The following is a 21,669-nucleotide window of genomic DNA, read 5'->3' as shown; positions in this document are numbered from 1 at the left end:
TACGGTGGGGTTTTGGGGGGGGTGGAGTTGGCCATGAATGAATGAATGAATAAGCCCAATATATCTGCCAGGGGTAAGCTAACTGCCCAGCGCTCATCTGTGCCAGACGGTGGATATTGGATACTCTACGTCCACACTTGCTTCTTCCTATGAAAATAGGCAGGAGGAAGTGAAAGTGTGTGCGGTTTCTGGAGACCTTCCCAAACATCAGCTGGGAAATGAAAGGGGGGGGGGGGGGGGGGGGAGGAGGAGAGACCTTGGCGGCAAATGCCTTCCACTGCTGGGACACATTCCGTCTTTATGACTATAACAGGGTTAGGCAGAGTAAAAAAAAAAAAAAGGCTGAGAGAGAGAGAGAGAGGGGGACTCCCTTATTGCTCCAGAGACTTGCTTGTCCTTACGAGAAGCCAAGGTCATCAACTCACAGTGGTGACATGAAAAGGAGTTTCAAGAGGAAAAGATCTCTCAATCTTTTTTTTTTTTTCCCCTCTACCACCACCACTGCTGCTGCCCCCCCCCCCCCACCCCCCATCTTTCTCTCCGTCTTTTCCCAAAGCGATGGAATATTCTTTTAACTTAAAGACCTTTGAAGCTCCTCAAAGAGTCTTGGGGAGAAGAGGAAGATTTGTCTGTGTAATGCTGAGTTGAACTCAATGTGTTGGTGTGTTTCACTCCCATCCATATCAATAAGGGGCGGGATGAGGGGGGGGGGGGGGGGGGGGGTGGCACGAAACAAACCAAAAACCAAAAAAAAAAAAACCCTCGCTCTTCATTTACCGATTTGTTTTTTTTGTTTTTTTTCTGGAGTGCCAGACACCATCCCAATTAAGCACTTTGAAAACAGCTTTAATTGCCCTTTTGCTGAATATTTCACCACCAGAGTGTCGCTCCTCTGCCTGCAGAAGAAGACCACCGGGCTATTTATAGCTGGGGAGACGAAGAGCAGTCAGCCCGAACGCCAAAACATGTCCCAGCTGTGTTGGCGTCTGAACCTTTGCCAGCCCAGGCTCTTCCTGCCGGTTTAATAACGGCGCTCTTGGCACGGCGTAAATGAGAGTCTTGAACTGGTCTGAGTGGGGAGAGCTGATATCTGTTGAGGATTCAGTTGGCCGAGCCAAGACAGGTTAAGACCCCGGAAGGTCAGAAAAGGCCGGGAAAGACCAGTCCTGTCCGGGCTTTGGTTCCTGCCCCAGCCTGTGTGCTCTGAGCTCCTCCAGATTCACAGACAGTGAACCTGGACAGAGGGTAGGAGCTGTTGTCTTTGCCCCCACCCCCTGGAGCTGCATCAGATCACAACAGGGGGGGGGGGGGGGGGGGGGGGGGAGCTGCTGGTATGGAGATGCAGTCCCCTGACCTCCCCTGCACTCCTGACCCCAAAAAGACAACAGGGCCGCCGAAGATATAACAGGAACATGCCGCATGCCTGTCAGTCAAGGCAGGTTACCACGGCAACACCTCGGTGACAAATGACACCCGAGCCTACAGACGCTGATGTGGGTTCTGCGCGCACATACTTCGGCCGAGTTCAGGTACAAGGTTAAGGCTTTTCAGATGGCTGCAGACACATTAAATCAAACTGATGAAAATGAAATAAATAGGCTCTTCCTCTTTTATGGGTTCACATTATTTAAAACGGTGCTAGAAGGGAGGTCTTAACAGTCACACTGAAAAGAATAAAATATATATATATATATATAGATAGATAGATATAGATATATATAGATAGATAGATATAGATATATATAGATAGATAGATATAGATAAACAGATAGATAGATAGATACATATAGACAGATAGATAGATAAAAGTCTTAACAAAAGCAATGATCTATCTGGACCAAAGAGTGGTGACAGAACAACCCAATCTGATTAGTCATCCAAACCATGGGCCCCAGATGCTACTTTCCACTACGCTACATGTTCAGCCTCATTAAAAGAACGAGACAGACTCTCTACGGTCAGAGAGGACTCAGGAATTAACCAACTGACCTGCCAACACCACTGAGGCTACAGCAGAGAACACAGCCACGTAGTAAAGGGAGACAATGCCATGACGCAAGCAGCCGGTCTAAGAGGCCGATCAAAAGCGAGGTATCCAGTGTCACACATACTAGAGACACACCTCCAGTGTACAGTGACACCCCACCCCTCCCTCAAGTTACATGGTGAGTGAGAGAGAGAGAGAGAGCATATTCACCAAAACAAACTAATAAATGTAGGACCATTAAACTTCAAAAGATATCAAGAGGTGTGTGTGTGTGTGTGTGTGTGTGTGTTCAAGCTTGATAGTACGAACGTGTGGAGAACACGTTGGGTCAAAAGCCCTTCATGGGATTTGGAGCACAATCAATCAGCAGAAGCTTGGATTCCTCATTCCTCTGTTCCATATGTGTGTGTGTGTGTGTGTGTACTGCGCTTACAAACCCGCTACATTTCATTCCTGATTTACTGAAGGGCCGTAAAAAAAGAAAAGAAAGGAGGGGAGGGGAGGGGAAAAAAAAAAAGGAACAGACACCCAAAAAAAAAGATGAAACACGTAGGATAGAGGATTGGGGGCTTCTCTCATCCTCTTAACCGTCTTTAACATCTCCGATGTTTTTTGTCTTTTTTTTTTTTTTTTTAAAAACAGCACAAATCTCCCACGGGGCCCAAACGGATAACCAAAAATCAGGACCCGACTGTCGGGAGAAACGTGAGGTAAATAAGCAGGAATTAACGAGCGTTGTGGGGGGGGGGGGTGGGCGCTCAGTCGACGTCCATTTATCTGGAAAAATCAGCCAGTTGGGTAGAGGAGGTGGAATACCCATCTGGACGGCCCATTTAGTGCCGAAATGCTGAGGCTGTGCAAATTCCTTACACCACTGTTTCTACAAAGCACCTGAGGGTTCCCCTCGGTGAGGGCGAGAGAGAGAGAGAGAGAGAGAGAGAGAGAGAGAGAGAGAGAGAGCGCGAGCAACAGCGTTTAATTTATCATGTGGTACATTCGAGTGTTGGAAAGATCCTATCCCTTCTCACCAGTAGAGCAAAACCTTTAAGAAAAAAAAGCTTTTTTCCAGCTTTTGTTTGAGCTCCTTGCAAAAGGTGTCGCTAAGGGCTTCTCTTCCACAGATAAATCGTTTTAAAAAAATCACGGAGCGACTTTATCACGTGGACGGACAAAAAGGACATTTCTCCTGGTTTTCAAAGAATTGGCCGAGGGAACGCTTACGCGAACTGAGGTCAACTGCTGCGCGGTTTCTGTTTCCGTCGAAAAAAACGCGCGCATCCACGCATTTTCCAACAGAGAGCAAAGAAGAAACAAAGGGCAAAAAAAAAACAACAACAACACAGATCAGATCAAAGAGAGAACTGCTCCAATGTTTCTGTGGAAAAAAAAAAGCAAGATATGCATACAGTCTCTACCTCACCTCACACCTCCCCACTTCTGCCAAGTCATCTAATCAATCGCTGGAGGAAACTCTTCTCTGCCAGGGTTTTTTTTTAACCCCCCACTTCTAACCACAACCTTCTAACACGTTCCAAAAATAAATAAAGAAAGAAAGAAGAGTAATTAGCACATGGCTAATCTGCATAGAGGAAAGCCAAACACACTTGGCGGGGGTGGGAGGGTGCGGGGGGGGGCGCACTGGATGGATTGTCTCACAGACAGCCGGGGCTGTTCTCGGGGTTTTGGAGGGGTGGAGATGATTTTGAGGGGCTGGGCATGGGTGTTTTTGGGGGGGGCAGCCTGGAGGCTGGAGTGGTGCCTGATGGTACAGAAAGCGCCCGCTCTGTTGAGTCAAACAGATGGACCGAAGGGACAGCCGATAAACAACTGCAGCTAATTTAATCCCTCCACCCGGCCACATGGCCCTAACACACTGCACACACACACACACACACACTATTGTTCAACACAGCTCCCTGCAGAAACACGCACACACACACACACTCGCAGGGATATGCTAACACATCCACTCTCAGATTGGTTGTCATGCATCAGAACTTCATTCTCAAAACAGTTCACCAACTATCGAACAAAAAAAAAAAAAAAAGAAGAAAAAAAAAAAAAAAAGAAGAAACACACGGTATGCTTGCTGTCAAATCTTGTTGAGTGTGCCTGTCCTTTCCCAGGGAAAATACTTTTTTTTGAGGGAATACAGCCTTCACTCCAGACCCTGGCCTAGTTCCACATATCTGTTACATGATTCCTATTAGAACCAGCGAGTGTTTAATGCTATGTGTAGCACTCCCGAAAGACCAGTCAAATCGTCGACTCAAACTGAATTTGGCAATCGCTTCCTTGACCCATGCAATGAATCAAATAATAAATGTTTGCCAAAGGTCCAGCTCCAGTGAGTGCACTGAATCTAATACAGCGAGCTAGTGCATAAGGTATTAGTGTTGATACGTTACTCTACGCCGCTAGTAAAACGTTTTCACTGATTTAACCAAAAGACCGTTGTGAGCATCGCCGAACCCAAGCACTTTCAGACCAAAAGGCAGATGAGCGAAAAGAGCACCGAACAAAACGCCAAACTGAAATGACAACAAAGCGACATCTTTTGAACAGGTAATGAACCTGGCTCTGACTTGACACCCGTCTCCCGTGGAGAAAAGGAGGCAGAGTTTGAAAAGCGCGACACTTGAATAAATGTTTAGATCTAAAAGACCTGCACCCCCCTCCCCACCCCCAAACCCTCCGCCGGCCAAACCCAGCAAGCACGGCTCAAGGCTAGTTTTAGACGTTTTTTTGAGATGGTTCAAGAGATTCCACGGAGAGTTGTCTCTTTTTTCTCTTTTTTTTTTTCCCTCTCCTCTATCGGAGTCCTACATCAGCTCTCCAAAACGAGACAAAACTGCCTGTGCATCGTGACAGGCGCCAGGACTGTCAGAGAGTCATCAGTCTGAAGACTGAAAGGATTGAACGATGACAACCGCCCCCCCCCCCCCTCCATCCCCTCCCCCAAACGGCGTTGATGTCGACCTGTCCGCTGAGCCCCGTCTTCCAGGTCTTGCCTTCTGATGGGTTTGGCTGTGGAGTTGCTGACTGTTTTAACTCACATCTCTACTCTGACAGACATACCGCGGTAACAGGACAGCTCTAATGACAGCACCACATCTCACACACAAGCACTCGCTCGCTCGCTCACACACACACGCACACAAGGAGAAACGTGCGTACATTCTTCACCGTCTCCATCTGGAAAAGGGCTTGCTCAGACAGCCCATGGGTAACAGGGGCAAACCCAGGGCCGAAAATGTGTCACTCTGACCAACAGCCTTGTGCCAGAGACACTTGACCGAGCACAGAAAAGCAGAGGCGACAGCAGACGTGTGTGTGTGTGTGTGTGTGCGTGTGTGTGTGTCTCTCTGTGTGTCTGGGGGTATTTGGCTGAGACTCTGCATGTCATAGCCATAGAACCATGACTCAACTGCCATTAGCACCATGCTACAAGGACAAGTCTGTGAGGTGGGAAAAAAGGCTTTTAACCAGGTAAACACATGGAAAACATATTCTTGTTTATGACGGACATCCAAATGAGAAAGTAAAAAAGGGCCACTCGTTTAAATAAATAAAGAAATAAAAAGAAACCACAAAACAATCAAAAAAACGGTCGAATGAAACACAGTGAACACACACACACACAGACACACACACAGACACACACACACAGACACACACACTCCGATGACAGTGAGTGTAAACAATTGCATTTTAATCAAGAGTCGTTGAAAGGATCATCAAGTGTTCAATGATTGCATAACTTAAATACATAAATAAATAAATAACCAAAAAACACTTGTGTGTGTTTGCAGTGATGTGAATTTGCACACTGACCGTAAACTCAGTAGTACCACAAAGATGCAAATGCTCTGGTTTTGGGAAAACAGCTATGCCTGACTGTAGTATCAAGTCATGTGTGTGAAAACATTTAGGCGTTAAAAAAATTATTTAAATGCCAGTTCTGTTTGTTCGTTTGTTTATTTGTATGTGTTTCGGGGAAATCCGTCATTTGATCCTGAACTGTGACTGCCACATACCTTCGGTTATCTGCACTGCAAACCAAATTTAACAGTGTACTCCAAAGGAGCAGGCATTACTTGTCCTACACAACACCTATGGTAAGGACAGAGCGAAACCAATCCGACGCCTTCCCTCTCTTTGGGCTGTAAGCAGCCAGTGAATAATGTTGGCACAATTTAATATGACACTAATAAAAGCCTACTAGAGAGCAAAATTTCATGTAGTGACAAATTTACTAGGGAGACTGAGAGCAACACTCTGAAGTATTCAAAAACTCGTCAGAATTGGGACATGCGAGAACATCAATCCAAAAAGACTCCAGTTACTTCTTATTGCGTCACTCTGTGAATCAACTATCCTCTTTTCCTCCGCAACCGTCCCCCTTTTCCTCTTATCCATCAAGTGGGTTTCCCGCTAAATTTAACGCACGCAGTTTTTCTTTTTTCTTTCTTTCTTTCTTTTTTGGTTTTAAAAATAACAAATATCCTCTCTTCTCCCCTCTCACACGCAATCTCGAGCCTTTAGCCGACAATACCGCGGCATGTCTCCCTAAGACGAAACCTCACAAACTCTGGGAACGACATTCAGCTTTGACAAACTGCCTAAACCGAGAAAATAACACAGCTCAACAAAAGAACTATTAAGTTACAGGCTTATGTAAAGGAAACAGATCAGTACATATGAATAGACCAGTACATATGAGTACTTTTATTTCCATCACTTGCGACAGAGATTGTATTCAGCGCTTAGCCTATATCCACGGTGAAGCTACCTAGCGAAACTCATAAACTCGCCACAGCAAAATGAGATTGACATTGGTGGGATACAAAACGACACGGGAAATATTCTCGAGGACCGCTCTAAGCATCCGATTTTCCACTTAGGAGCATCTTTTAGATGAAACCGACTCCAGGGTTGCGGCTTCAGCAACTGTCTAAAGGCGCTCTCTACCTAGCCACCCATTTAAAGGTTAACTGCCTTTTTTCAAAAAAAAAAAAAAAACATATGTGTGGTCATGTAAATGAAGCCTTCAGATTAACTGTCCAGAAGTATTGGAGAGAAAATTATTATGCTAATCCTCACTGTTTTTTAAAGTAAATTTCAAAAGGAAATAAACGATTAGCGTCATGTTTCCATGTGGCCTCCTCAAACGGATTGAATATGACATTTCTAAAAACAAAGGTGTGAAAAAATAATCTACCTAACCTGTTTCATATTTCGTTTCACACGGAATTTGAAATACGTGCAGCGAAACGGTACTATTTTCTACTCTGCCAAATATACAGTCCATCTGATACACAGCCTTGTCTCCCACACAAGACTACTCACCGCACCAAGGCAGGAGAGGAACAAGAGAGAAACGAGGAAGGGGGAGAAAAAAACAAAACAGAAAAATGACTATGGACAGGGTGTGGACAAAAGGAGAGCATAGTAATACAGAAGAGATAAAGAAAAAACAAATCTAAACCAAAGGAATTTAAAAAAAAAAAGAAGAAGAACAACCCCAGAACAGTAAGGGAAATAAGATCTACAAATCCTAAATAAAAACGGGTGAGTAGAGTGGGCAGGAGGTAGAGTGTGCAGGTGTGAAAAGATTGAGGAAAGTGACAGGAGCAGAGAGGGAGAGAGGGAGAGAGAGAGAGGGAGAGAGAGAGAGAGAAGGAGAGGGAGGGAGAGAGTGAGAGAGGAATGGAGAAGGCGCAGGTAAAAGGGTGAGTGAAGCATGTGAATGTGTGTGCATGAAGTGTGAGAGGCCAATTTGAGCAGCGCCTTAGAGCAGTTGTCTGGTCTGAAAAACTCCCGCCGCTTCTGAAAAGACCCATCACTGGTGGCACGTGGAGCACAAGCAGGTCAGAGTATCTCCCAAGGCATTAGCGACTCAACACACACACACACACACCACCCTACTCACCCATATTCACACTCACTCTGTCTCAGAAACACACACACAGCTGTCATGGGTAAGCAGTAAAGTATCATTCACAAAAACAGCTCCCCTCTCCCCTTCATCCCTACTATCTCTGCCACACACATGCGCGCACACACACACACACACACACACATACACAGAGTTCTGTGAGCCAGCATGAGGAGAATCATTACTCAGCAGTGCAGACAGTGCTCTGGACGAAACAGAGCGCACCTCCACCAGTCACCCAGCAGGCCACTGAGCAGTGCTCTTCCTAACCGATGAGGCTAGAACGCAGACTGGGCTCCGCCAGGAAAAAAAACCCTCATCAACCTCCAGCAGGGCCGCCAACACTCCGCTTCATTTGGCTGTATGTCTGTTTGTTAACATCGCTGTCGTCCTTACCTGAGCGAGGTGTTGTCATTGTGGTACAGATGAAATGTCCCATTCTGTAAGTAATCCTGTGTACCCGTGCACATGTATGTGTCTGTGTGTGTGTGTGTGTGCTAAAAAAGGAAAAGTGCATTACAGACACTAAGGTCACTGGTCCAAAACCTATTACACGAAGCAAATGAGACGACCCTCTGCCAAACAGGCTGAATGCAGATAGTGCGTTTGTCATTCTAATTCCCCCCGTTTGCCTAATTCATTGCGAGAAGCTCACGTGTAGCTTCGCTGTCTTTACAGACACTCTTAAAAGCACACGTTTAAAATGGTCTCGTTTTCATTTTATTTAGAGTCACATTAAATGGGTTCCCAAACAAAAAAGTTTCACTTCTCATTATCAGGCAGGGCCAAACTTTTTCCATCTTACCAGTACTAATTACATCAACATGGAAATTTTTTGAAATGATGAGAACCTTACTTTTAATAAGACGAGTCTCGTACGATCTGGCCCTTCAGTGAAGGACGTTGAAAAGTGACACTTAAAGTCGTACATAAAAGTGATGCTCCTTCAAACTGCAGAGCGAAACCCCAGTTATGGAAGTGGTACAGTTCATTAGTCTGTATGAAATTATCTGGGGGGTTTTTATGTTTTTTGTTTTGTTTTGTTTCTTATCCAGCTGATCAGAGCCAGCTCATAGTTGGAGAATGGGGATTTAAGACACACTTAATGTCAAAGAAAAATAAACCTTTAAATATGGACACAAAGAGATCAGAAATTATAACTGTTAAAAAGGTGTTAGAGAGAGAGAGACATTCATATGCAGTATTAGCGATGGGTCAGTGGATTACTAACCTCTTCTGATGATTAAAGTAGTGGAACCCATCCTAAAAACTTTTTTGTTTTGGGTTTTTTTTTAAGTTGTTGCTGTTGTTGTTGTTCTCCAAACTGAACTCTAATACTACAGACCAGAGATTTCGACAGATTTGCTGCTAATTAGCTGAATCATATACCTTGTGGAAATTTCAAAAATAGATCATTGGGGGGGGGGGGGGGGCTGGGATGGTTTATGAAAGCAGGAACAGTCATAACTACCCTAAGAGCAACTTTTGGAAAGCAACCTACAGGTCTTTACTATACCTAACTATGACAACCCACAAACCGCATTACTCCATAAACACTGGTTTTTCTGAATTTTTTAACTTGCTCCGATCGCTATAACATGGAAGTCTGATTTGTCAACATGCATTTGTTTAATAAATGATTCCATGCCTGTATATGGCAGGATACCTTTCAGATGCTCAACTATGATCTTTGAACCAACACAATGAACAATCCGTTTTTGGGTTTTTTTGACAAATAACACCAGGCAGTCCATGCTGCGTGGCTATTCTTCCCTCTCAGGTTAACAGGTTTTTGTTTCTTTTTTGTTTTTTTGTGGACAAATAGGAATCGATTGAGATGAAACCATGACAAAGGTGATTCAAATCTTCGTTCACTCTCTCTTCCCATTCACCGTTCTCCTGCTTTAATACAATGTGATAAATCAAGTACCATTGATATGTCATTAATTCAACATAGCGCAGCGTTTTATATCCACCATAGACAACACCGAATGAAGAGATAACAGGAGAGCATCTCAGCTCAACATTTGCTGTTAATTGGTGGAGGCCCGTGACAGAACTCAGTATACTACAAAGACAGTCAAGCAAATGATGTCGTGTGTGTTTGAAACACTGACAAACGCATTTAAAAAAAAAAAAAAGTGCCCAACATCACAGGTAAACTAACCTGTGACCAACACAAATCATCCTACTAAAAAAAAAAAAAAAAAAAACCCTCTCCTCTCCTTAGCCAAACACTAAAAAAAACAACAATTCTACAAGGAGCACTACACTACATAATGGGCTGAATGGATTCCCACTCATTTAAAAAGACAGAAACACAAAAGAGCAACTTTTCATGATATCATCACTTTCTTCCACATGCAAGTCATTTCTGACTTCTGATTTGGAAAATGTGGCCTTACCCAGCCGTCACACTCCCTCCTTTACCTCTCTGTGTTTCCATCACAGACAGCAAAGCTCGTCTGAAGGTGGTACGAGAACACCTTTGTAAAATAAAGATCATACATGTTTTACCATCCACTTAGACCAAAAAAGAGAGAGAGAGAGAGGGAGAGAGAAAGAGAGAGAGAGAGGGAGAGAGAAAGAGAGAGAGAGGGAGAGAGAAAGAGAGAGAGCAAAAAGGGGGGTCTGGGAATGTGTTTTAAGAGTCCCAGTCAAAGTGGCCCTGACAGAAAACGACTTAATTAGCAGGGAATTCATCCACAGTTGAGTTCCACACACACACACACACACACACACACACACACACACGCCTCTGATTTTACTGAAAGCAAGAGCCCAGGTGCCCTCAGTACGAATCCGTTCAACTTATCCAACTTCACAAGCCAAACACTCGACAAACGCTTCACTAAATCTGTCAGCCGAAAAAATACAGACCTTCAGTGCAATGTTTTTTTGTTTTGTTTTTTTTTAAAATTGAGACATTTTTCCAGCTCGCCTTAATACAACGTTTTGAGACTCTGACTTGCAAGATTACAAACTGTTGTTTCAGGACTTGCTTAAAAGAAAGAAAGAAAGGAAGAAAGAAAGCAAGAACAGATGGAATGTTCACGAAGCTTTTTTTTCCTTAAGAGGAATAATTGTCAAAATACATCACCTGGATGACCTGACCACTCACAACTTTCTCTTTGAAGAGACCAAAAAAAAAAAAGAAAAAAGAAAATCAGTTACAGGCAGCTACACCTCATTACCATGTACAGTGACACCTGTCAAATTCAATGAAACAGCCTGATTTCCTTTGGTACAATGTAGCCTGAATAGCATGTAACCACACTGCTTTACTGCTGAAGAGAAATAAAGTGCATGGACGAGTGATATGATGCGGTAAGGTCTATTCGGCATGACAGCCGTGTGACATGTCCACGCACCACGTCAAACGGGGGGGGGGGGGGGACAGCTCGCAGATAACTGGTTCTGAAAACTGAAACATAAACGTGGAGGTGGGGGCTGTGTTCGTCTTAGGTAATTTTAAAGCAACAACTCTGAGAAATGTGCATGTGTGAGCACAATTTAGGAATTACATATGTAAATCTCCTATTGGGTTTAACAAAATAACTTGATTTGCACAAGGCTCTCTGAGGAGATTGCTACTGCAAAACTGCATAATTTCAATATCTTTACTCTCCGCATGCAGAGAGAGGTTCTTATTACGGAATTCATCACAAATTGCGTGCTGCTTCAAACATCCCGAGTTTCAAATTGTCCTCTGCACAAACCAGCCTGATATGGAAGAGGGGAAAATAAATAAATAAACAAACAAACATTGCATCCAGCAAATGCTTTTGTGACAGAAAAACAGTCCCTTTAAATTCAAAACCTGAAAACAAACAAACAAACAAACCTACTGTTGGACTGGAGAGAAAACAGACGTGCTAAAAAAAAAAGAAAAGAAAAGAAAAAGAAAAAACACAATACTTAAAAAAAACAGCTATGCATACTTCTCAAAGTCACAGAAATGTGGGTTTGTATTAAACTAAACCCTTCAATTAGACTATACAGCTCATACACAAGAGAGTGACTGCATTATGCAAATACACCAGACCTGGTGTTTCATGACCTCAAAAAAAAAAAAAAAAAAAAGTGAATCCAAGTGTTGATGTGGATATGAAGTGTGTGAATGAGAAAACACCACAGCACAAAGCACCGGCACTTGGCTGACACCTGGTCTACATGTAAACACAAGCCCAGTTGGTCTAAGCTCTAAAGCTTTCTCACCATCACAGCTGAACTCGGGTCAGTGTTCCACAGCACTGCACTATAGGAATGGCCACACCTACCTCTACCTCTGCTGAGTTCCAATCAGTTCACAGTGCGGTAATGAGCTAACTAGCACACCTCTGATTTAGAAACTTAGAATCAACTTCCAGTGCATGTTATTTCAAGCGTGCACAGTAAAAAAAAGAAGGAAGTTGCCATTATCTGAATCCTAGAATATCACTGTATAGTGAAACAACACTGAATCAAACAGCAACAGCAGAATCTGCCACGGACCAAAAAGTGATCCGTTCGTTATCGAAATGGACAATGCACAAGAAACAGTAACACGCTTCATGCAAAACTGCTCTACCTGAAAACTCGCTGACTTGACCTACAGAGCAGACATACTTGGAAATAGTCTTTTTTTTTTTTTTTTTTTATTTAAAGCAAAATAAAGTATTCGTTCGGCTTTGAAACCATCCTCCATCAGTCTCATTTTAGATCAGCTTTAAAAAAAAAAAAGAAAAAGAAAAAAAAAGAAAAGATATAGCAACTCTCCCCGTAAAGAAATGCAACGTTGAAACAGCGGTGAATTAGAATCGATGCTATGTTATTTTGGTCTTTTTTGAGGTGTTTTTAAAGAATTTAATTTAGAATTCAAAAAGGGTTGCGGACTGTGTTTGGAAGGATCACACTGCTCTCCGGCTAATCGGGGACTTTTGCGGCATTACATTAGATGCAATTATAAATGGCCAGGAGCAGGAGATGAGGAGCCAATCAGATCTCAGCTACCATGTCAACCTAAGACCAACTGTCTCCTGGCTTTGACAGAAGGATTTTACCTCCATAATTCAAATCCCAAAGCAAAGCAGTCTGCACTTACACAAATCACCGGGCTGTGTTTACCAAGCGCCCTGTTAAAGGAGCACCCAATTTCTGCCGCACATCGGCTAAACAACGCCTCGCAAAATGAAAAAGTAATCGTTTTTTATCGTCAGACATCCTGATATAGAAAGAATGCGACGGCTAAATTTCTTCTGCTGTTCACTTCTAACGATACCAATATATACTTTCGAAACGATCAAACGTTGCAATAATTCGGCTAAACTATAAGCTATATAAAACCACTTCTCTGAACACGTAATCCAAGACGCTTAAGCATTTTTGCCCATTCGCTAGAACATTTCAGCCACAGTCAAGTTTTAAGTATATACACATACAATGCCATAGTTACTTTTAAGATGCTAAAACATCACGAAAAGACCCAGCTGTGGTAAGCAAGTTCGTGCTACCTTTTGCTGCAGACAAGTATGCTTTGGAAAAATTGCTATTAGTTCCAATTTCCACTTGCAAAGTCGGGCCCCACGAGGTCCTTTACATGAAATGCATTATCGAGTTCCCATAAAGCTCAAGGAGTTGAAACTTTTGGGCTGATATTTAGCTCGCTTAAGATAGCATAAGCTTAGAATATTGGTGGTGTAAGGGGAAAAAAACAGAGAGGCAGCCATTTTAGACACATAGAGACAATGGCAGGTCCAATGCAATATGCTATCCCATGCACTACTTAAGAGAGACCCGGGGACTTGTGTTGACTAGCTGGACCTGGGAGAAAGTCCTGAGAAGAACAAAGTTTACCTGATTTCTGCCAAGTGGTTGTCCAGTGTTTCCCGGGCTCATGGGAGGTGGATGGTGGCTTCTTTGTTGCCAACCCGGATGGCCCCCACCATACTGATTGCTGCTGGCCATGTCTGATGGCCCCTTGCTAGCCCCTTCCTGATTACTGTAGTCACTTGGTGGGTAGTTTTGGTAGCTCCTCGTGGAACTTGGAGAGGTCAGCAGCTGATTTAGAGTCGGTGTTGAAGTGGGTTGTGGATTTCCCATGTTATACCTCTGATTAAAGGAAGGAACCATTGCTGTAGTTCCTCCTGCTGATTGCTGCTTGCCTGGCTGCCCCCCAGCAGCCGGAGGCTGGTTATTTCGCGGGGAATTCATGCCGTAGCCTTGGCCCTGATACGGAGTCCTGTTCGGGAATGGACTGTAATTGTTAAAGTGGTTTGGGAAGCCGTGTTCGTGCGAATTGGGTGGATAAGGCTCCATCATACTGCCTGGTTGCACTGCCGGCCCCACTGCAGCTGCCATGCCAGCGCTTTGTTGTCCGCCATGTTGATGAAAAGGGGCCCGGCTGTAGTGCTGGTTGTAACCGTAAGGTGGTGGAGCAAAAGCACCCGGGTGGTGGTGCCCCATACCGGGGTGGTTATTACCTTCCGGCCCTCCTGAATCATTCTGATTATTATTATTGTTCAGCCTGGACGAATTCCCGTTCCCGTTCTTCATGTCAGGATCACCTCCTCCCCCTGCATTTCCAACATCGGCCCCGTCCTGCAGCTCTTTCTGTCCCGGAGATCCATTGTCTGGTCCCGACTCCTTATTTTCCTGTTGTTTCTCGCTCGGTACCGACTCCTCCTGAGGGTCCCGATCCGGCTTCTTAAGTTCGGCTGGCGGGCTAGTGTTGAGAGTGGCGACGCTAGCGACTTGAGCGGCCATGATATCCCTCTCTCTCCCTCTCTTTCACAGCGAGTCAGTCACAATCAAGCTCTGAATAGCATTGAATATAAATACAATTATTTATAACAATGTACCCGTGTCCCGGATCATTCCCCCTACCTCCGGACCGAATCCGGTCTCCTCTCCCGATTCAGATTCAAGCAAAAAGTTCCTGGAAGAATATAAATAAAGATCCTGGGAATTAATTTAACCGACACAAAATGTGGGGGGGCCTCTGTTACAGAACGAGAGTATGAGCGAGAAACCGATCAAACCAGCACGAGGCTCCGCGAGACACAGCCATTTTACTGAAGCGCGTGGTGAAACACAAAATACGGAGTGGAGTCTCAGCAACAAGGAAGCGGAACAGACAAGGGAGAGGGCTGTGTATCTTCGAACAACCTTAGGCTTTGAGATAAAAATTTTGCAAGTAGGTTAATGTGATACATTTGATATTGGTGACAGTAGTTGTGGACGTACATTTCAGCATACTTGCAGGATACGCATTTTTGAACTAATAGGCGATAACTGCGCAAGCGATAGTCACTCTGTGTAAAATATTTCCATTCTCACAGTGAGAAAATGGAAGAAAAATGAGCAGTGGTATATGAGAAGAATAAGTTTTGCGAGGCATTTTAAAGTAATGGAAGCGCATAAAGCAACAATGGCAGAGAATGAAATAGTTGTAATGTATGGTACACTTTTAGTGGTAAGTACATTACATAAATCACCTAATATGGGGAGTAACTGTATATGAACAGAATTATAGGATCTTCTTGCACATGTGAAAAACAAATGAGAAGGGAGATATTAGCAGCATAAGGCTTGATCTGCGGAGAGGAAAGCATGAAATTACAGCCTGTGTGTGTGTGAGAGAGAGAGAGAGGGAGAAAGAGATAGAAGGATAGAAAGGGAAGAAGGATGGGGGATGGACTGAGAGCAGGAAGTGAAAATGAAAAAAAAGTGAAACACACTGCAATGGGAGGGGAAAAAATGTGCTAGGCCTGTGCAATACAATGTAGAACAGGGAATCTACGGTTTAAAAAAAAAAAAGAAATCACCTTAAAATCAGTTTTTGGTTTAGTGGGGAAAAAGCTGGTAAGATTTTGAGACAGCATAAAGTAAATAATCGTATGAGAACAGCCTTGCTCTCTCCCCCACTCCTCTGCTCTCTCTCTCTCTCTCTCTCTCTCTCTCTCTTTTACACACACATACACACACACACGCTTCTCTCTGTCGCTCCCCACCCCCTCTCCTCATTCCCTCTGCCTGCCTGCCTCCCGCTCTCTCTCTCTCTCCCTCTCTCTCTCTCTCTCTCTGTCTGTCTCTCTTGCTCTCGCTCTCGCTCTCGCTCTCGCTCTCTCTCTCTCGCTCTCTCTCTCTCTCCCAGCAGCGGCAGCCTCACTGCTTGCAGAAGCAGCAGAACTTTGCTATCTGAGTGTGGGGGATGGGCAGCGCGGCACACACAGCTCAGCACAGCCCTCTTTTTTCCCCTTTACAATGCAGAGCTTCTGGCGGGGAGCGTCGCCAACCAACCTGACCTTACTGCTCGCACAGAAAATGGAAATCTCCTTTAGTTTTTAAGTTGTTTTGTTTTTTTGTTTTTTGTTGTTGTTGTTGTTTTTTGTTTTGTGGTTGTTGTTTTTTTAGTTGAAAAGAAAGATAGAGAGCATAGCCTTTGAATGTCTTTTGGAATTTAAAATGTGGTTGTGCTGTGTGAGTGCGAGCGTGTGGGAGAGGGTCAGCTGCTGACTATATCAGCCAAAGTATTAGTGTTGTACGGGCAGAATACAGACAGAGGCAGACAGGAGAGGGGGGGGTTGGGTTCTCCCCGTGTTTTTAGAATAAACTTGATGTTTATTATGAGGGAAACCTACTTCCCAATTCCATTATTTCTCTCTCTCTCTCTCTCTCTCTTTTCTCCACTCCACCACCTCAGTAAAAATATTAATTTAACACACTACATTTAGCATATGAGCCATAGAGAAGAAAGAGAGAATCTGGAAATGAAACAAGGCCTCTTAGTTTCAAAGTAAAACACTTCTTACATACAGTGAAAAGAGAAGAGGAATAAGGTACTGAAAATGTCAATGTCTCTTTTAGTGATGTTGTCAATTTTAATTGATGTCTAGTATGAAGAACAGTTCCAGCAATTGCTCTGGATATATAACGAGTCGTTACGACAGCGTTAAGTGACAATGTCAGGTTGTGAAAACATAAGAAATGTTTGAGCCTGACCATCTAGGATCCAGCTTAGAAAAGCCTTAGTGTGAGAATCTCAATAAATGCATTTGGCTTTGGGGGCCTCTCTCCTTTACATGGTCGGACTTGGCCTGAGTGTCCTGAACTGCTATGCTGCTGGACAAGGCTACATAGAAACGGTACTGCTCACACCTCTGCCCTCTGAACACAAAGCGGAGGAGTTAGAGTTGACACACAGACTTATGTCTTTACTGCTCCCTGTATATATGTGTATAAACACACACATACATATATGTGTGTGTGTGTGTGTGTATATATATATATATATATATATATATATATATATATATATATATATATATATACATATATATATATATATGTGTGTGTGTGTGTGTGTGTGTCTGTGTCTGTGTCTGTGTGTGTATATGTATATATACACACACACATATACACGTAATAATATTTTTTTTTTCAGTCTGATGTGTCACGACACAGCATAGCTCTAGTGAAAATCTTCCACCATTGTTTTGTTTTTTTAAAAGATCAAGAGCAATAGCTATAAGAGGACCAGTCCTCTGATCGGATCCTCCCGGCACATCCAGCACGGGTAATGTGACACAACCCATCTGTGGCTGGGTGATGATTTAAGAGTGTTTACTTTGTACCCCTCAGCCACCTCCCCGTGAAGCTGACCATGATGCATCACCCTCAGCCCAGCGCTGGTGGGTTCTCCCCCGTCACCACGGCGACGTCCGTGGAACCATGCCAGGGGAAACCTGGCTCCCAGTCAACTCCTTTCTCAAGAATTACACCTTTACTTAATTATCAGTACACACTCCTGTCACCCCCCCCCCCCCCCAAAAAAAAAAAACAATACAAAAAAAAAACAACAACACTCACTACAGGTATATGCATGTGATAATACACATTCACAAAATAAGAAAATCAATAATTCAGAGTCAGTTAGACTCTTTAGTTTGGATAGTTTAACTGTTTTTTCATGTTTTGTTTTGTTTTTTTACTGTTAACAGGAATTTGAGTATTGTACTACACTGTTATATTGTTACGTATGCTTTTTTTGTTATGTCATTATTCAGATGGTTTAATCTAGCATTTTCAAAAAAATTCATGGAGATGAACCAAATGGTTCAGTTAAGGCTGTCAAAGGAGGAGCACTTTGACACTTTGAAACACTGCAGTTGCGAACGGATCATGGCTTTCAGGAAAAGTGGCAGTTGATTCAAAAATCTTGCCATTCTCATGCGTATTTTGCGTATTCTATAGCACTGTTGGTGAAAGTGCCTTCAGAGGGGTGCCAGCACTACTTTCCCGTTGACACAGAGAAACTGCCAAAACTACAAATTTAAATTCTCATGGGCCGGCATTATAGAGTATAGAATTTATTTTTGACCAAGCAGAGGCTGTAGATGGGGAAAAGACCTTTATTGGACTGATCAGAATTGCATCAAATGGTTGCCATACCAACATATTTCCTTTTTATTTTCCTTTATCTCCCTTCACCTCCTGCTTGCTAATACAAATATATTTGATTATATTTAAAAACTCATGTATACACATATAAGCAGGGAGAAAAAAAAAAAAGACCTACTTGTTAAAAGTCTGACTACAACCACAAGTTTTCACGTGCTTAAAGGAGTGTGCCCAGCAATTACGACTCACACGCTGGTCTCAGTGAACGCAAAGTTGTTCGTCAAAACCCTGCATCAAAGCTTTGTTCGTTTTGTAAGTGCTATGAGGTAAAAACCACAAGCTTTAACTCCCAAGCTAAAGTAAAGACGTCTAACGCTGCAGACTTGCATGCGTAACCCAAAAGTAACCACATAAGCCAACAGCCATACATTGTTTGCAGTTTCCCTCAAAAAGTTGAAAAAGTTCACAGAGAGGGCTTGTTTAACCACAATGAGGTTTTTCTGGTCAGTGTGGAGAAAAAAAAGGCTTAATTGTATAAATAGATCCGTTGAATGTATACGAATGACTTGTAATTTCTGACCTTGTCTAGAGACAGTAAAAAAGTGTCAGGCCTGGGAAAAGTTAATTGATGACAGATAATTCAGAATTTTTTTTTTAATCCCCTGGGATCCAGTCTGGGAATTGAGCCATTTGATCGTCAAGACAACCCAATAATGCGGAGTGGAATTTCCTAACAAGAGTGGAGTCAGGTTGGGTATACACACACACACACACATTCAGACTGTTGCTAAAGCCACCCCCACCTCTCCTCCTCCATGTGACACACACACACACACACATACTTTGAACTAAAATTTCATTCATGCCCATTAAGCAACACATTGTTTTGGATGCACATGCGAACAGGAACAGTGATGGACACACCCCCCCAAAGAACTCCCAAGCACACGTGCACAAACACAGAGCCGCAGACACTCACACACACACATAAAATAAGGCCTACACACACAGCCAACGGTTGGGCCCCATCCAGCCGGTTGCTGGGCAGCTGTGGAGCACATAGTCAGGAGTATGCAGAGGAAGGAAGTGGCACTTGGAGTAACTGCAGTAGGGTTCTGCTTATTCCCAGACAGATAACAGGCAAAAAGGGACAGGCCGTGGCTACCTATACACACACACACACACACACACACACACACACGCATACACTCAAAGACTCTTAAGATTGAAAATGATAAGTTAAGTGGTGCGTTCTTTTTTTTTTTTTTCCCAGAGTGAGAATTTTTTTTTTTTTTTTTTTTACTATACCCTGTGTGTCAGTACAGTTGGATATTGTGGCTTTACTCTATGTGATAAGAAATGGACAGTTTTAGCATTTGATAAATATAGGCCTGACATTTACATAAAAACCGACCCTGCTACTCCTGAGCTGTAATCTCAGATCCTGCTACACAGCACTCTCACCTTCCAACTGAAGTCAGTTCTTCTGAAGGCCCAACCTTTCCAGATACACCTCCTCCAAAATACAGACAACAACGGAAAAAAAAACCCAGACCTGGTCATGCACGGCAAAAATTGAAAAGAATCGTGATTACAGAGCTTCTTTGCAAAAAAAGAAGAAAAACAGAAGGCTATATAGTTAAATGTTTACAGTTTAAATGTATTTAAATACAGGGTTCATTTAAAATATCAGATATAGCTAGAATTCAGATGCTTAAGATGTGTTTAATGGTTTGTGAAGGTCTCAGATGGAGATATGCTGAAATAACCTCGGATAAGTCGGACTATTAAAAAGAAATGGTATCTTTGAGGTGGGAATGCCTTGTGGAGAGTGGTCATGCTGCAGTTTATACTGCATGTGTGTGTGTGTGTGTGTGTGTGTGTGTGTGTGTGTGTGTGTGTGTGTGTGTGTGTGTGTGTGTGGACCCCATACACAAGCGCACACCTTCACAAAAGAAAGGAATCAAACTATACACACTTTCACACGCCACTCTGACAGTTTTATCACAAAAACGTTAAGTGGTCATTAAATTTCCTTTTCATAAGACACAGCCTGAGCACGGGACATGACATCTTCCCGGATGAAATCCTCTTCAGTCCAGAGGTGAAAATAGACCAAGGGAAGACTGTAATATTCACCCTGGAAGATTTTTCAAATAAAAGTAACGGGACATATTCAGGTTGGATGAAAGTAATGTGTACGGTTTTCTTTTAAGGAGAACACTCTGTCTGCAGCTAAAATTTGCCCAGGGCATTTTCCTTGACATTCCACAACAACAAAATCCCCAATTTATGAAATTCCCAGGCAAATACACATTTATAAACACTCAATTTCTCACAGAGAAGAGGAAAAAGGAAAAAAAACGGGGGGGGGCTTTTATTATTATTTTATTTTATGTTTTTGCAGTGCTCTGCAAGGTTTAAAGCACTCACAATTCTAACAAGCCCTCTTAAACAGTTGCCTTGGAAAATGCTACAGAGTGTACAATTCTCTTTTGAAAGGAAACAAAAAAAGGCAAAATGCAGTTAATATTTGTCTGTATGTCCATGGAAATCATAGGCCTCACTTATTTATCCTTCTCACCATAAACTTTGCTCCCCTTCCGGTATATGTAGTTCATCCAAAACTGCCCAAATCCCTAAAAAGTCTAATAATAGAAGAGGATAATGGGATAGCGGCTCCACAACAACCCGGAAATCAGATCGCTTCATTAGTAGTTAGAGGCATTAATGACTTCAGCTCAAACATCCGTTATATTAACATTGTAAAACAACACGAACATAGAGCCAGTGTTCTGTAACTGTTCGGTCAATCGATATACAATGTCCACGTGTGTCATTTCACTTCTCATTTCATTTTTCTGAATTCCTTCTTGGTTGTAATAGAATGATTGATGATTTAGTTTTCCAGTTACAGGCAAATCCTCTCTCACACTGACTTAGAGCACCAAAGGCTTATTGTGCTGGTTACATTGGAGGAATCCAAGACATTTCTAATAGGAAGCGGAGGAAATAGAGAAAAGTAAGAGTGAGGAAGAGGAGGGTGCACTAGAGGGTGAGCTTTGGGCACAGGAGTGCCAGCCAAGAGATAGATTAGCTTCTCAAACTAGACAACAGTGACTTGGCATCTCCCAAATGACCAGGTCACCCATGTTACAGAGCAATCCTTAGGCAGCGTGCGGCCATCGGCTGTGACAGATAGTGAGGATGGACTGAGTAAGCGAGAAAAAGCGACTGCTTTAATGACGCCGTGTTTTTCCCCTAAAGGAAAACAAATTTATGGCTAAGTGAAGATCAAAGTAAATAAAATCCATTTCCTCAATTTAGCAAATACCAAATTCAAGCAGTGTTAAATTAACTCAGA

At 43.1% G+C, this 21,669-nt stretch overlaps 1 protein-coding gene across 1 annotated transcript in view; it reads right to left on the bottom strand.

Moving 5' to 3' along the window:
- arid1ab (AT-rich interactive domain 1Ab) overlaps window positions 1-14,838 on the bottom strand; it is a 43,515-nt gene extending 28,677 nt beyond the window's left edge. Inside the window, 1 exon segment of the mRNA XM_030788914.1 lies at window positions 13,761-14,838. Coding sequence (XP_030644774.1) covers window positions 13,761-14,669 — 909 coding nt within the window. The 5' untranslated portion in view covers window positions 14,670-14,838.
- Window positions 14,839-21,669: the final 6,831 nt, after the last annotated feature.

This window comes from Chanos chanos, chromosome 12, assembly GCF_902362185.1.
Source record: "Chanos chanos chromosome 12, fChaCha1.1, whole genome shotgun sequence".
Taxonomy (NCBI): Eukaryota; Metazoa; Chordata; class Actinopteri; order Gonorynchiformes; family Chanidae; genus Chanos; species Chanos chanos.
The sequence above is the reverse complement of the archived record's forward strand: the minus strand, read 5'-3'. Positions and strand labels throughout refer to the sequence as shown.